The sequence below is a fragment of the Musa acuminata genome, chromosome BXJ3-4 (genome assembly GCF_036884655.1).
Source record: "Musa acuminata AAA Group cultivar baxijiao chromosome BXJ3-4, Cavendish_Baxijiao_AAA, whole genome shotgun sequence".
Taxonomy (NCBI): domain Eukaryota; kingdom Viridiplantae; phylum Streptophyta; class Magnoliopsida; order Zingiberales; family Musaceae; genus Musa; species Musa acuminata.
In genome coordinates, this window is record NC_088352.1 from 39,209,451 (window position 1) to 39,225,648 (window position 16,198).

At 35.9% G+C, this 16,198-nt stretch overlaps 2 protein-coding genes across 5 annotated transcripts; both read left to right on the forward strand.

Annotated features, from left to right (window-relative positions):
• Nucleotides 1-4,573: 4,573 nt before the first annotated feature.
• Nucleotides 4,574-9,459, forward strand: LOC135635623 (alcohol dehydrogenase class-3). Its single transcript, XM_065146827.1, has 9 exons — nucleotides 4,574-4,915; nucleotides 5,046-5,182; nucleotides 6,169-6,215; nucleotides 6,298-6,623; nucleotides 7,069-7,151; nucleotides 7,221-7,296; nucleotides 8,352-8,509; nucleotides 8,924-9,085; nucleotides 9,165-9,459. The coding sequence occupies exons 1-9, from the start codon at nucleotides 4,882-4,884 to the stop codon at nucleotides 9,279-9,281; spliced, it is 1,140 nt and encodes a 379-aa protein (XP_065002899.1). The 5' UTR covers nucleotides 4,574-4,881; the 3' UTR covers nucleotides 9,282-9,459.
• A 129-nt stretch (nucleotides 9,460-9,588) lies between these two features.
• On the forward strand, nucleotides 9,589-14,411 carry LOC135635624 (large ribosomal subunit protein eL20-like). Of its 4 annotated transcripts, none has more exons than XM_065146830.1 (4): nucleotides 9,589-10,316; nucleotides 10,400-10,580; nucleotides 10,706-10,769; nucleotides 13,857-14,411. In XM_065146830.1, exons 2-4 carry the CDS (start codon nucleotides 10,432-10,434, stop codon nucleotides 14,196-14,198), a joined length of 555 nt encoding a protein of 184 aa, XP_065002902.1. In that variant the 5' UTR covers nucleotides 9,589-10,316; nucleotides 10,400-10,431; the 3' UTR covers nucleotides 14,199-14,411. The 4 variants fall into 4 exon arrangements, 3 of the variants coding, with proteins under 3 accessions (XP_065002902.1, XP_065002901.1, XP_065002903.1); XM_065146829.1 differs by having other exon boundaries at nucleotides 10,422-10,580; XM_065146831.1 differs by having other exon boundaries at nucleotides 10,465-10,580.
• The last annotated feature ends 1,787 nt before the right edge of the window (nucleotides 14,412-16,198 follow it).

Here is a 16,198-nt window from a genome sequence, read left to right on the forward strand (position 1 = left end):
GCTTTTTCCTCGTAAGGCAAAATCAAGCATCACTTTGGATGTGTGACTGGTTCTGTTCCAATTGATACATCTGTCGTTTTAGCGGTGGGTCGTCTGGCAATTTCCCGCGCTGGACCACCAGCCGTCACTCTCACATGGGCATCGGGGATAGTTTCCCACATGGATTCGGTAAGTCTCGAGTCATGAGGTCACTAGGTCAATTAATAAGATCATAAATTTAATATTAAAAATATATTTATATTCATATTAAAATGTAAATAATATTATAAATATGAATTTTATAATATACTAAAAGAGGATGATAGAGATAAAACAAATAATGAGGGAATGAAATTGAGAGAAATTTTTTTTAACATATATATATATATATATATATATATATATATATCAAATTTATTTGGTAATAAATGAAATGAGAGTATTTGAACCTTATAAAAGTTCAAATGTCTAGGAGTCTGATTTTTTTGGTTTTTGTAACTATGCTTTAAATATAGATAAATGCCCCAGATTTTTTGTGTTTATTTATAACCATGCTAGAAATGGAGATTTATATACAAATAATAATAATAGAAAATAGATATGAGATAGAGATTAACAGGTAAATGAAACGAAAAATTACATAGAATTACTTAGTAGAGGAGACGTGGCCGAAGAGGGAGGAGACACAGGCAAGCGTGAGGTTGGTGGTGAATCGAGTGCGTTGGATGAGAGTACGTTGGACAATATAGTAGTCGACGAGTGATGTGTAGTAGAGGCCGGGGTATTGGATGGCATCACATCGCGCCCATATAAATTCCGTGGAATTCTCATCGGAGGAAACTTAGAGTTGATGCGTGGACCGACGAAATCTTGGTGGCGAGCGCATTTAGGATGGTGGTGGTGACACTCACGAGGGCGGAGTGACAGGTGGGTTAGCCCGTCCATGAGGCAACCGGGGGGAGAAATATTATTGATATTATTAAATTTTAATTATGGTTATCGATTAATAAAATAAATAAAATTATTTATGATAGAATTATTTATGAGATAATTTTGATTGATGAGACTCTTTTAATTATTTATCCTGGTCCTGTTCTCACTTATGATCTCTTAGAGATAAAATAATTAATTATTAAGATATTATAGATTTTTTAATCTCTTTTTAACTCTAATTCATCTTTTGTAATAGTTCTGTAAAGGATAGAAAGATAAGAGAATACAAGTCTAGCTCTCCTTATAGATCAATATCACTGTAACTTTCGAATCCGATGATAATGTGCTTAGACAAATACTTTCTCAGTAGCATCGAAATGTCAATATCGTATATTTGATCTATTATTATTTAATTTTAGTTTTTGACATTAAGTGTTTTTGGTATAATAATAGCATATTATGATTTTTTATGCTTACAATTGATATCAAAGACATGTTTTGAAATCAAATATATTATGTTGCAAAAGTATTTTAGATCTATTTTGTATTTGGATATATGTGTTGATTGATACCATTCGTTTACGAAAAAGTGTTATCCGGTTTTGATTTACGATAGTTGAATGTATTTGTTTCGGTTGTCGATCTATTTTTTTTATCTAGTTTATCATGTGGCCTACTTGCGGGCGATGTGAGATTCCTCATGTTTGATCAATGGACCATTGTCGACAACAATATTGTTGAGAGCGGCAACCTTCGATGGTCACTAACTCAATTGTCGGTAGCGAGTGCACACACAGCGGAAGCATCGTGGGGTGCGGTAGCCTTGCAGTGATTGACCTACCTTGGTCGCAAGCGGTTGTAATAGTGTAGTTGTGTACGACGGCTACAACAGCATCGTTGTTGCTTGTGACAATTATAGTAGAGCCACTACCTACAACGACTACAGTAGTGTCGTGGCTATGACTGCTGGAGTAGTGTTGTTGCCTGCAGCAATTGTAGCAACATCGCTATGACATTTATGAGTCACGAGCAACATCAACCGGACACCGAAGGCTAGCGACTTCTCGGGCAAAAGCCTCCCAATAACCATCATTGCGATCGTTAGGTGACACGTGTGCATAACCCCATGTGGGCACGATGGCATAGCACTGCATGACAATCGAAAGTCATCGGTCGACATTGTAAGGACAGTTGCCGCCTAGAGCAACGACTGTAGGTCATGCTCAAGCAACGACCTCGCACTGTGATAGTCAATTGCCTTGCGTAGTGACCATGAAAAAGAAGGTGAGAATTATTAAAAAAATATTTTTATCCTTCAAAAATAAAAAATTATATTTTTATCCTTCAAAAATAAAAAAAATTTATATTTTATCCTTCAAACAAAAAAAATTAGTATTATAGTATTTGAAGAATTCAATATTATCTCTTTAATATGCATGACAAAGATGTAAGTTCAAGAACATTGGGTATAAATATAGTTGAGTTCCTTCTCGTATAATTTATTCTTAATTTTATTTTTTATTAGTGTGGTTCATTCAAAATTTATTATAATAAAATTAAGAATAAGTGAAACTTAAATGAGCTACCCAATATATGTATATAAAAGAAATAAAATAAAATAAAAGAGACTCATAATATTTTTCGTATTACTCGAGTGAGTAACATTAAGAGGTCGAAGTATAATTTATAAATACTATATAAATTCATAAAAAAAATATTTATAGTAAAATGTCGCAACTAAGGTTATGTGAACGAGGAGTAGAAGATTTTAGTTAGAAAAAGAAAGGTATAAATATGATCTTTGTATATTTCAAATCAATAGTTAGAGAAGTTTTTTTTTAATACTTGATAGATTGATATTAATGCCTTAATTTATGTTACCAATAATAGAGATTCATGAGAACCAAAAGAGTATAAAATAATCATTATTTTAGGGAATCAATTTAAAGTGAAAGTGTTAGTAGTTATTGCTTATCGTTGATATTTAGAGATGATTCATCTAATATTATGTTCATATAATTCTAAAAATTAGAGTTCTTTATCTATAATTGTCAAGATATTATTTTTCGTTGATAGAGGTAAACTCATTATGATTTAACAAAAGTTAATTTTTTACTTCTACATGATGGTTTGTGCAAAATTAATATGAATCTTGAGTTTATAATGATCATATAATAAAACATTAGAATGAAACAGGGTTTCATGAACTCCTTAAGATTATATATGCTTACATCTATGGGTTATTTCATATTCTATATTTTTATGGAGAAAGAAATTTTATTACTTTTATAGTCTCATACTGTTGACACTTTTAGGTATACATAAATAAAGTTAAGAGATAATTATATAAAAATTTAAAAATTATCTAATCTGACAATGGTAGTAAATTTTATGGTAGTTATGATGAACATGATCATAATTCTAGTTCTTTTCTTATATTCCTAAAAAAACAAAGATTTGTGCTCACTATGTTTTATCATATGTATTATAGTAAAATTAGATTACTGAAAGATGAAATCATACTTTTATAAATATAATTAGGAGTATGATGAGTTATTTTTCTATATTTGAATTAATGTGAGGAGAAGCTCTGAGAATGATTATGTTTGTTTTAAATAGGGTTCATAGTAAGTCAATATCATCAACTTTTTTTTGAGTTATAAATTGATAAAAAATCTAACCTAAGATATTTATATATTTGAGATTATCCTACAAAGATAAGGATCTTCAATTCAAATGAAAAAAAATAGATTCAAGAATTAGTTCTAGGTATTTAATTATTTATCAAAAAATTCAAAAGGATATATATTTCATTATTCTAATCATGGTGCAAGAAAAATTAACTTTAGTAATATAAGATTTCTAGAAAATAGCGAATCAATTGGAGTGAAAATTTTAAAATTTAATCTTGATATTGCTATGAATTTTAGGATAGTTGATACGAATGAAGTATCTTGTGTTATTGATATTAAAATATTTGAGAATAGAACTCTGTAAAGACTTTCAAAAAGAATATATTGATCGAGTCTTAAAGAGATTTAGTATATAATTTTGTTTAGCAAATGATATAAATAAAAATTTCAATCAAAACAAATATTTTTAAAATAATTAAAAAATTAAAAAAAAAATATTCTTTATATATGTGTAGTTGGAAGTCTATACCAGATAACAATTTTATAGTTAAAATATTGGGTATATATTAGAATTTTTCAAGAATAAAATACTAAAAGGATATAAAAAATGATAAAATATCTAAAAAGATGAAGGATTATATGCTCTTATATATATATATATATATATATATATATATGTATATATATATATATATATATATAATTTAATTAATTAATTTAAAATTATATTCGATATATATATAAATTTAATTAATTAATTAATTTAATATTTTTTAATCGAATACAATTTTAAATCCAAGCCATAATATATCGCAACAAAACATAACAACTAAATGAATGGTTGAAAAAAACATCGTTTTAAAGATATGAGATAGCTTAACCGATAAGTAGCAAAGTATCAAAATCAAATCGCATCTTCATTATTTATTTTTTTAAAAAAATAAAAAATCTTTGAAATAGTAGAAAACCATATATATATATATATATATATCTCAAAAAATATGGTGTAATGATGCATGTATTCTTTTTTCTCGTTTGTCGGTGGATTTGGGAGCATGGATCGTGAATCCATGACCATCGATCCCGGATACGTGGAGAGCGCAACTGTATGGATCACCGGACCGTATGGTAACCACAAGACGGGTTAAGGAGCGACGGCCATCCTGCTGCGCTACTTCATGGGATTCAACGAAATGGCGCTGCCATTAGGGTTACATTGTGGCCCGGATACCGCTCACCGTATCGTGACCTTATCTCACCCTCTTCTTATCCTCTCACTCGGAGAGAACCCCCTCGTCTCCTCGGGCACGAACCCCTCCTCTCCTCTCCTTCCGTAATGGCGACGCAGGGTCGGGTCATCACTTGCAAAGGTAAAGTGGAGAGAGAGAGAGAGAGAGAGGGATCTTATCCTTCTTTTTCTTTTTTTTTGGTGATCGTTCGTCGGATTTTGTGTTTCTTCTGATTTCCTATGTGCGGATTTGATGTGCGAGACGGGAATAGCCGCGGTGGCGTGGGAGGCGAACAAGCCGTTGGTGATAGAGGACGTGCAGGTGGCGCCGCCTCAGGCGGGCGAGGTCCGGATCAAGATACTCTTCACCGCTCTCTGCCACACCGACGCATATACCTGGAGCGGCAAGGTAATGATCCTTTGGATTGCTTTACTGAATCTGATTGGTAACTCCTCTACCACCTGCAATTTCATGAACCAGTTCTTTTTTGGATCTTGTGTTTATATCGTTTGTTGTTTCTGGATCTAAAGTCGTGTTTCTTTTGAGAAGCTTTTCTGGATCTGACAGCGTCAAATACAGGATCTCGGTGGCCACAGTGGAATACACTCAGAATAGTTATGATGTCTAAGAATCTCTTTGATTGGAACCAAAAAACTGATGAGTAATGGAACTTGTCAGGAAATGTGTCTGTTAAAGACAGTTTAATAGAGAATAACATAAGGTTTGTTTTGTTTGATTGAATAAGGGGACTAGTAGTAGTCGAATCTGTTTATATATGTGCAAGCTTTTCTTGCAAACATCAAATTGCTTAGTGTGGAAACACCTCCATTTCCTTTTTATCATGTCTCTCTTTATTTGCATTTAGTTTCTTTCAGTGAAAACATTTGTCCTCCATGGATTTTACTATTTTTCCTGTTTCTAGAAAAAAATCATTGATCATGAGGTCCATCTCGCTTTGAGGAGGATGAGACACGGTGAGGGCTCTAATTGGACAGCTTGGTTTTTTTTATAGAGAATTGATGACGAGCCTAGCAATCTAGGATGTTACTAACCAAGATGTCAAACGTGCTCTCATTGTTATGGTTGCTGATTTGATCATTGTGAAAGTTGGGTTTCATTTGTGTTCTGTTTGTTGTCTTAAGTGGTCTTCTATAAAATCCTCAAGGCTCTTCGCCAACTCGACTTCATCATCAAGTGCAAAGATGTGTCTCCTTGAATTCAAAATTCAAAACTACATCTTGTACTGCATCTGAATCAGCTTTCTAGAATGTGTTTATATTGTGGATATTCAGCATCCAGGCATGATATCCTAGCTAAAGTGCTTTATCTCTGTTACACATGGTTATACCTAGTTAAAAACTTGTCTGACATCTTTTTCTCTTCTTCTTTTTCAGGATCCTGAAGGTCTTTTTCCTTGTATTCTTGGCCATGAGGCTGCGGGGTATGGCTTAGTGATGTCATGTTTTCGTTAGAGAATGATAGAGCTGCTTTTTATGGAATTATTATGTACATTCCATTTTCAGAATTGTTGAGAGTGTAGGAGAAGGGGTAACTGAAGTTCAACCTGGGGATCATGTTATACCTTGCTACCAAGCAGAATGCAGAGAGTGCAAGTTTTGCAAATCAGGAAAGACAAACCTATGTGGCAAAGTTCGTTTGGCTACTGGAGTTGGTGTTATGTTGAATGATCGCAAGAGTCGGTTCTCTGTGAATGGGAAGCCAATCTACCATTTCATGGGCACATCAACCTTCAGTCAGTATACAGTTGTTCATGATGTTAGTGTTGCTAAAATTCATCCACAGGCACCTCTCGAGAAGGTCTGCTTGCTTGGCTGTGGTGTCCCTACTGGTAATTTTTGTGAACTGTAACAGTACTATATATTGCAAATTCAGAATAATTACTTGATTATTTAGATTTGTTTTCTGCAAATTTGACTTGAATGTTTGACAGCTGAAATTTTCTCAACTGAAAATTTTATTGTTTCCACCTGTTGTTTTCTTAGCATGCATGCTTTAGTCTTCCAGGACTTGCAATATTGACCATTGATATGTTCTCACATAAGCTACCCGGCGGCATGCCTGAGGACTATTATCTTTGTGTTTATGTTGCTTAAGGAAAACAAATTTTATAGCAAGCTATTAATCATGCAAACGGCATCACTTTCCCAATTTTGTTGCTTCCAGTTCCCTGCCCAAGGAGCGGGGCTTGTCACTCTTGTTTGTTTCTTTTCTAGCTTCACATCTTTTTCCTTAATTTAGTTTTAGTTTGTGATTATTCTGTTCAATTTTTTCAGGTCTTGGAGCTGTATGGAATACAGCAAAAGTGGAAGCTGGTTCCAATGTTGCAATTTTTGGCCTTGGCACTGTTGGGCTTGCAGTAAGCTATTCAAATTACCCTCGGATTCATTTAAATAGAACCCAAACAAGTTATAAGTTTTTCTCATAGGTCGCTGAAGGAGCAAAAACAGCAGGCGCTTCACGAATCATTGGTGTTGATATTGACAGCAAAAAGTTTGATATTGGTATTCATTATCTCCTTTAAAACACATTCTTAGTTTTGTGATAATGTTGTATGCTTGGGTTCAGTTTTCTGCCTATCATTTTATATTTTGTTCATCATCTAGTTGTGTAGGATCTGAATAGATGTACTTTTGTCTCTTAGCAGTCAGAAGCAAGGATTTAATTACCCTTCCGAAACCAGTTCCATAACCTATCAGGCCAATATGGTACTGATATGCCAGATGGTATTGACCTATACAGTCTGCTATCATTAAATAAAGCAATAAAAAAAGTGATTGAGCATATATTTGTTGGTATTTAGTTATATGTTTCGATACTGATTTTTGTTTGGATTTATAAACATCGATCACTACGCTTGTTCAGATGAAAGACATTCACATCGAACATTACCACATTTATAATTTTTCACATTGATCTTCTTGTTAGGTGCTTGGCGTTCTTGTAGATTGTGTTGAATGCCTGCTGGGAGGAGTTTCAGCGGGGAGTTACATAGATATTGTTTCTATTGAAAAGCTACTATTATGCATTATGAAGTTTGAGGGTATGAAACATATTCTATGTTGAAGGGGTCAGCTATTTGTTATCATCCATATTTGTGAAGATTTTGTGGCGGCTCTAACAGTTGACCTTAAGTTGACCTAAGTCAACCTTCTAAATTTGGTTCACCATTTATAGCCAGAGTAGCTTAGTGGAAGAGACTTCTGCCAAACCTGAAGGTCCAATGGGAGGGCAGTGAGCTTGGTTCACTATGATTTTATTTCAGAGTAATTGTCAAAGTTCTTAAGGCTTTTAAGTGAAATGTGTTCCTTTTTGGTGTTACCTCTCTTGGAATAACCAAAGTATCCTTTATCACTTAGAATGAAACAACAAATGATCATTCAAATCATTCTAAGATTCATTTATTCTGAAAATAAATTGATAGAGAACCACTAGAAAGCCAGTTTCATCTTTAAGGTCATGTTATATTTGCATTTTGTGTTAAAAACTTTCAGTAAGACTAAAATGTTCCTGGTTTGTTCCTTTTCATAGTTCAACTCTTCTATTTAAATGTTTGCAGCAAAGAAATTTGGCGTTAATGAATTTGTGAACCCAAAAGACCATGATAAACCAATACAGCAGGTCATTGTTGACCTTACGGATGGTGGTGTTGATTATAGTTTTGAGTGCATTGGAAACGTCTCTGTCATGAGAGCTGCTCTTGAATGTTGTCACAAGGTAATATTTTCGGTCTTTTTCATACAATGCTTCAAAAAGTAATATTTCTTTCAAAAACTTTATCTTTGAGCCTTGGATTTAACTGGATATTTTATTTTTCCAAAACCGGAAAATGAGTATAAGACCTGTAATTTTGGTCCAAATAGAAATAGACTGCATTCTTTTGTGTTTGTGGTCCAGTTGCAGTCACTGATGCAATGAGTTCTTCCCATTGGTATATTTTCTTAAGAATACTGCCACGACTACTTATATCTTTTTCATGAATGAAAAAATTACAGGTCTAGAATCAAAATTTATTAGATAGTCTAGAATAAAAAAATTTCCTCATGTTTTCCCAAAAATTCTGCATGTATCATGAGTCCTCTATTGCAATCTAAACATCTTCATTCTCACATCTCTACCTTATCATTACAGGGTTGGGGCACATCAGTTATCGTAGGCGTGGCAGCTTCTGGTCAGGAGATAAGCACCCGGCCTTTCCAGCTTGTGACCGGACGCGTTTGGAAGGGGACTGCATTCGGTGGCTTCAAGAGTCGCTCCCAAGTTCCTTGGCTCGTCGACAAGTACATGAACAAGGTATCTGCCTTCAACTGTGATGTAAAAGGAGTAATTAAACATGACATCAATTGGCATTTCAACTCCACAAATGCTACAGGAAATCAAGGTTGACGAGTACATCACCCACACCATGACACTCGAAGACATCAACAAGGCCTTTGATCTCATGCACGAAGGTGGTTGCCTCCGCTGCGTGCTTGCTTTGCAACCATGAAGTGAGACCCCTCGTTTCCTTGTATGCATCTTTCGACGATTTTCTCTCTTATGATGTGTACGAATCATGTTAATCTTGCATGTGTTGTTTCCGCTGGCTTGTTCATGTTCTAGTTTAAATTTGCTTTTAAGCTCTATGGAATCGAAAGGCTTAGCAAGCCTCTGCTTGTTTCCCTGAACTTGTGTTAGATCATATTAACGTAGTTTATCTGCTGAGATCATCTATGTCAAATGCTCCACTAATTTTTGCCCCATTTCTCATCACTTGCGTCATAACAAATGGTTTGATCAGTGGAAGAGATGTAAGTACGCATCGATCGGCTGTTACCAAAGTCATTGATTCAAGTGCAAGAGAATGAATTCATTCTCTAGATTTCATTGAACTTAGTTGCAAGAGAATGAATTCATTTCATTGATGACCTCTTCTTTTCCACTTTCACATCAGACTATAGACTGGAGATTAGATACTAAAGTCGACTTAAAGCCACATAAGACGTTCTATAATAAGCTCGAGCTCGCCTCGTTTAGTGTTGGTGTTGATATTAGGCAGCCGATCCTAAAAAGTTGGATCCATGTTTGGTGGTTATGTTTAAATACGACCCGTTACTGAAGTAGACGAGATTTAAGTGCAACAGACTGAATTCATTGGTGAGCTCTTCTTTACCACTTTCACATCAGACTAAAGACTGGAGATTGGAAGCTAAAGTCGACTTAAAGCCCCATAAAAACGATCTATAATTAAGCCGATCTCGCCCCGATAATTGTTGGTGTGGATGCCAAGCGGCCGATCCTAAAAAATTGGATCCGTATTTCGTGGTTGCATTTACATCCGACCCATCTATACACCAACACGGTGGAACCCAATCGCTGCGTGACATTTTCGTAATTGGGCTACGTGCTCGGGATATATTGGACAATGGCAAGATGTAGACTCTCTCGCTGTTAGGGTTTCCGATTGGTCCTCTGGAAGACAGTTATCGGGGGTGGTCCGGCGGGGGCGGCGTTGGAGGTCTCTGGATCCATGGCCATCTTTAGGGTAATCTCGATCTGAATCTTCGAAACTGTCTATTTGTTGATCGACTCCCTTTTCGCCTACAAGAGTCCTATCCGACTTGTTAGCTCTTCGCGTACTTCGCTTTAGATTGTTGCATATGATCCTCGTTGATGACGGCGGATGGTGGCAGTTTCATCAGTATCAGGTGGTGGGTAGAGCTCTTCCAACGGCGGCAGTGGAGCACCCCAAGATTTACCGTATGAAGCTGTGGGCTACGAGTGAAGTCAGAGCTAAATCCAAGTTCTGGTAATTTTATGTTGGATCCTATCTTTTGGATCTGTGTTCTATAGCATGTATGTTGGCTTCTTTTTCAACACGTTTGCTCGTTGTTATTAATTGTTTTATCTTCCGATGTGCCTTGAGGATTTCAGGTACTTTTTAAGGAAGCTGAAGAAAGTGAAGAAAAGTAATGGCCAAGTTCTTGCTATTAATGTGGTTTTTTTTCGTCTTATTTGGTCCCTTTTTCTCAAGGAATGTCATGGGTTTGGTTTCTCCTTTGTATGTCCTGTATGTCATCGACCAGAAACTAAGTTTTCTTGTTAAACTTTGATAGCTAATCTCACCTATTAGATATTAGATATAATTATTAATTATTGATACTAAATGGATATTTAGGTTGATGCTTGATAGCCTTACTAAAGATAAATGGAAACGTATGTTTGTCTGAGATTATTGGAATCATTAGTATGTTAACAAATTGTTGAGATATAGCTCACCAATGATGGTATATGATGAATGAAATGCATTAAGCAAATAAGGAACTAAATCTTATCAATGACATCTTAGTTTATAGTAGTACAGCATGTAAAGAAGTAATATTGTGTTTCTGCATATAAAAGCCAATTACATGGTCCATGTCTATGCCTAGTTTGATGAAGTTATTTACGTTTTAATTTGTTGTCAAAATGAGTGTCTATGGAATTAAAAATTGTTAGTCGTGTGGTTGAGATTAGGTTGACATATGATTAGTATCTTAATTTTGTATTATCAACATCAAAATGAAACAACAAATAAATAGGAATGAGGCCACATTGTCTAAGTAACAAGAAAATAGCACTCAGACAATTCCATCATTGTCTTTAATTTTGAAAATTGAAAGATAGAAAAAAAGGAAAAACATTGAAGAAGGGGAACAAGAAAGAGACCAACTCTAGTTGATGGGGTTTCGAACCAAAAAGATATGTAGAAATATGCTTTCCTGATTATTGGGGGAAAGATATCTTCTTTTTTCCTTCTTGATGACTTCAAAGGTTTTCTCCACTCGGCGAATCTGAAGTTCAGCAAGCAGTGGATCTGGTCTGCCATCGGAGCCTTGAGTTACCACCATGGGTAACTCCAATCTTGAGTTACCTCCATGAGTAACTCCGACATGTATTGCAGTGTACTGTGGTGGTGGCAACGGTTGAATATGATCCCTCACAACATTAAGAACTCCGTGGATGAGTTGAGAAGCATTCATGGCTTTGCTGTCGCTTGACAGGTGCGATGTGATTGGCTTAGCTGAAACATAATCTTCCTTTGGGGCTGAAGAGGACTAGGTTTTCTTGGGCTCATAGTGGTCGATCGGGGGAGGTTCAATTTACTGGTTAGCCCGAGGAACACTCAAGGTGCATGGGGCAGTTGGGTTGTGTCTACAACCAATCTTACATACAGGAGCATCATTTCCCTTCACACCTCTGAGAAGCTCCATTTTGCCTACAATACATCAAGAATGGTCGTAATGCCTACAGGGCTTAAACCATGCTTTGACACCATTTTCATGACCCTAATTGACCATTAACTTGTTGAGCCGAACCACAGACCCACAAGTTAATGATAGTGATAGTATTTGTCCAAGTATTTGTTCACTTCCAATCTGTAACTATATTTGGGTGTTATACCTTTTCTATTCGTTGTTTTGGTTGAAACTAAATGGACTTTTCGATTGGACCCCCTGATCAAGTATCAATTGGCTGTAGCTGATTGACTTGTTCTTCCTAAATATCTAAATATTGGCTCCCATCCAACCTGATCTAATCCATTTAAACCCAGTTACCTATGTATACATTGGTCTTCCTTGGATGTACTCTTTCTGGTTGAATTAGTTTTGGATTTTATTAGACTTAAGGCTTTCTGCTTACATTGATATGCATGGTATCCAATCCATATTCATATCCATGTCTGGATTTCCAAAGTAGTGGTTGGCATTATAAATATGCAAGTGTGGATATACGATATTTCCATTTTTGTGACCACATTTGAGTTTGCATGGATGCAGAAATTTATTTAGGTAAATTTTGTATAGTTAATTTTCAAATGCCATGATGTTTAGTTCTATTGGCGAATCTTCTATCACGTTAAAAATTATTGGCATTTCTTGCTTGACTAGTCTAAACAACAAGCCATATATATGAATATTGGTGAATATGAATTTAAAAGTTGAAACATCACAACAACTTGATAATTTAAACATCACCTTAACCTATATTTGTCTGATCAGGGCATTTTATAATTAAACCCCAATTTGTTCTTGTCAGGGCTGGCTCATCATGCACATGGATGGATTACTAGGATCCCCATGAGTGATGGTGGGATCCAAGGGCCCTGTCACTCATTACATTGTTACCATGCATGCCGGTGTTAGACCAAAGATACACTGGGATGCATAGTAGGTTGCTAATATGGTCTACACGGTACACATCACGAACAGTTGTTACTAGGGTATCATCTTTGTCAGGACTAGTGAATGAAACATGCATGGTTTATGCCTACAAAAACAAGCACTTATAAGATAGGAATGGATTGTAAATCACATACTAATCAAAGACTTGACATGCTATCCATATTCTTATGGTGAGTACTTTTATAAATCTGACCTTTTTTCCCTGAAGAATCTATGGCAAACTCTGTGACTTGTGCTTATAGTGCGAGTTGTATCAAGTTTTTCATACTGTCTCAATAAATGTTAGTTTAATCATACATCAAAACTAGGGTTTGCAGGTAGCTGTCTGGAATCTTTTCTTCTCTGTCAAGCCCTAATTGTTGTGTTATTTATTGTAGGATTCTAAAAGGTCTTATCCTCCTTAGCCTATTCTTTTGTTCATAGGCTGTCAAACCACCTGGGTGGTCCTAGGTGGTGACTAGCTCAAGATCCCAAGTCGGATACCTGTATAAGTAGAGGGGACACATTGAGGAATAAATCGAAATGTTTATAAAGTGTATATTGATTACATGGGATATCAACTAACAACAATAAACTTTTGTATATGTTTATGTAAAGTAATTGAAAGAAATTCTGATGTCAAACATATATAGGCATGCTAGTGCTTAAGATATGGAATTATGGAATATTCAGGATATGTATTGTCTTTTACTTACAACATAGATTTCCATCAAACAATTTGATCTCATCCATGCCCTTTAGCAGCCATTCAGTCTGAAACACAGTTTACCTAGGCAGTCTACAGAGCCAAAGCAGTTCTTCCTAGGACACGATATCTTTTCTTTGATGTACAAGCTAAATCTGGAGCTAAATTTTGGCAGATATTTGAGAGGAAACCAACAAAGATCAAGAATTATGGCATCTGGCTGCGGTACCAAAGCCGAACAGGTTACCACAACATGTACAAAGAGTACAGGGATATTACACTGAACGGTGCCGTGGAGCAGATGTACAACGAGATGGCATCCCGCCACCGAGTCAGGTGCCATTGCATCCAGATTATCAGGACTGCCACCATTCCTTCCAAACTATGCAAGCGTGAGAGCACGAAGCAATTCCATGATTCTAAAATCAAATTCCCCGTCGTCTTCAAGAAAGTCAGGCCCCCTACCAGAAAGTTGAAGACCACTTTCAAGACCTCCCGCCCTAGTCTCTTCAAGTAAAAGAAAGCACTCGAGCACATTCTCCAGAAACTTTTGCATTTAGTTCATGCATTGTTGGATGAACTTAAAATGCCACGGTCAGAGATTGTTTTTGTGTAGGACTTTTGCAGAGAGATTTTGTGATTTGGATTAGGAGAATTCATTTCTCATTTTCAGCATGTTGTTGTTATAGCGGATGTGATCTTATGAATTGGATTAGCTATTCCAGTTTAATTTTTTGTGCTTAATTGTTCTTATACTTGTTAGCGTCGATAAGGGTAATCCAATCTTCCATGACTTGGCAGGCGTCGAGATGAAGATATATCCATCATATATCCACATAAAAAAAGCGGATATAAGCGATTCTGCTGCAGCATTTGATTCCTCTGGTGATTTCCTCTTAATATATCTGAAGGCTGATCCATCCGTCCGCAACGGTAGCAACATCATCCACTCGCTAAATCTGATGCAGCCAATGTCGGGTCCACGAAAGAAAGCGGCGCACTAATTTGGACACACCATTACGGTTTCGTTCGGTACGGGTTCGGCCAAGGTCTCGGACCGACACACCCTATTCTGCGGCTTCGACCCGTTAAAGCCACGTCGTTATGATTCATATTTCCTTTTTCCTGCAACGCTTGTTCGCCGCTTCCCTCTTCTTGTTCGCCGCTTCCCTCCTCTCGGTCTGCGGAGCGAGCATCAACCAAGAATAAGGAGAAAGAACTCCGATCTCTTCACGCCCTCAAATCCTCTCGATTATCCTCTGGTAAGGTGATTCTGTTTCTTGCTCTGTTACATCAGTTGCTGCCTTTTATACGTTTAGGATACTTACGACTTTGATGCGCACCGGACACGAGATTTCGCCACAGTTTATGCTGAATCGGAGTTTGATCTTTGGCAAGAAAACGAGCATTGTCGGTAACCAGATTCGATGATCGAAGGGTTAGAAATCCATCGAGTAGCCAACCAAAACGAATGAAATATTGCTGTCATGCTTTAGGGCAGGGATAACAGATTAGCTTTGGCCAATAAGAAAAGCTTCGTACGAGATTGTTTGGGGGAAAATAGGAAAAATATTATTAATATCTTGATTAGCCTGACATAGTCTTAACATATATATATATATATATATATATATATATATATATATATATATATATATATATATATATATATATGCAGGATTGTCCGAAGTGGTTTCGAGGTTGAAGTGTCGTGTTCTTGAGGTACCACCAAGACTGAAATCGAGATAGGCTTCTTGGTTCAATCTTTCAGATGTTTAAGTTAGTAATCTAAGATATATATGCATGGATACGAGTAGCCAAGAGAAGTTTTTTTTTTTCTCTTTCTATGTTAAATATGAGCTTTTATATTGGTCACGAAAAAACTTTATGATTGTCTTTCTCTTTATAAATAACAAAAAAAAGATTTGATTGTTTTTTTCGTCATTAATAATGAGAATGAAGCTTGTGATTGTTTTCTCGTCATAAATGACAAGAAGGAAGTTTCGTCTTATCCTTTCTCATTAGGCACCATGTGACAGTGACATGTCGAATGATTAGTCATTAGTATATCCTCTGTTTTAGCCTATAAGTAGAGATAATGGGTGTTGTTGGAGTTACAGAGATAGGTAGGCAGTTAACTTGAGTGGTGCACACAAATACCAATAACAACACGATCACTTGAGTTAATCGCTCGTGGTCGCATAACCGATTGTCATCTACCTTTGTGATTCTAATAATGCCCATTATCTTTGCTTGTAGGCTAAGACAAGGGATATATTAACGGTTAATCATCTGATGTTACCATCATATAGTGCCGAATGAGGGAGGATAAAATGAAACTTTCTTCTTATCATTTATGACAAGAAAACAATCACAAACTTTATTCCCATCATTAATGATGAGAAAGATAACTTGTTAATAAGAGAAATAATTGTAAGTTTCGTTCGTGCTTTTTACGATCAAACATAAAAGCTCGCCTTTAACATTGAAAAAGAAAAAAAAAAACTTCTTTTAACT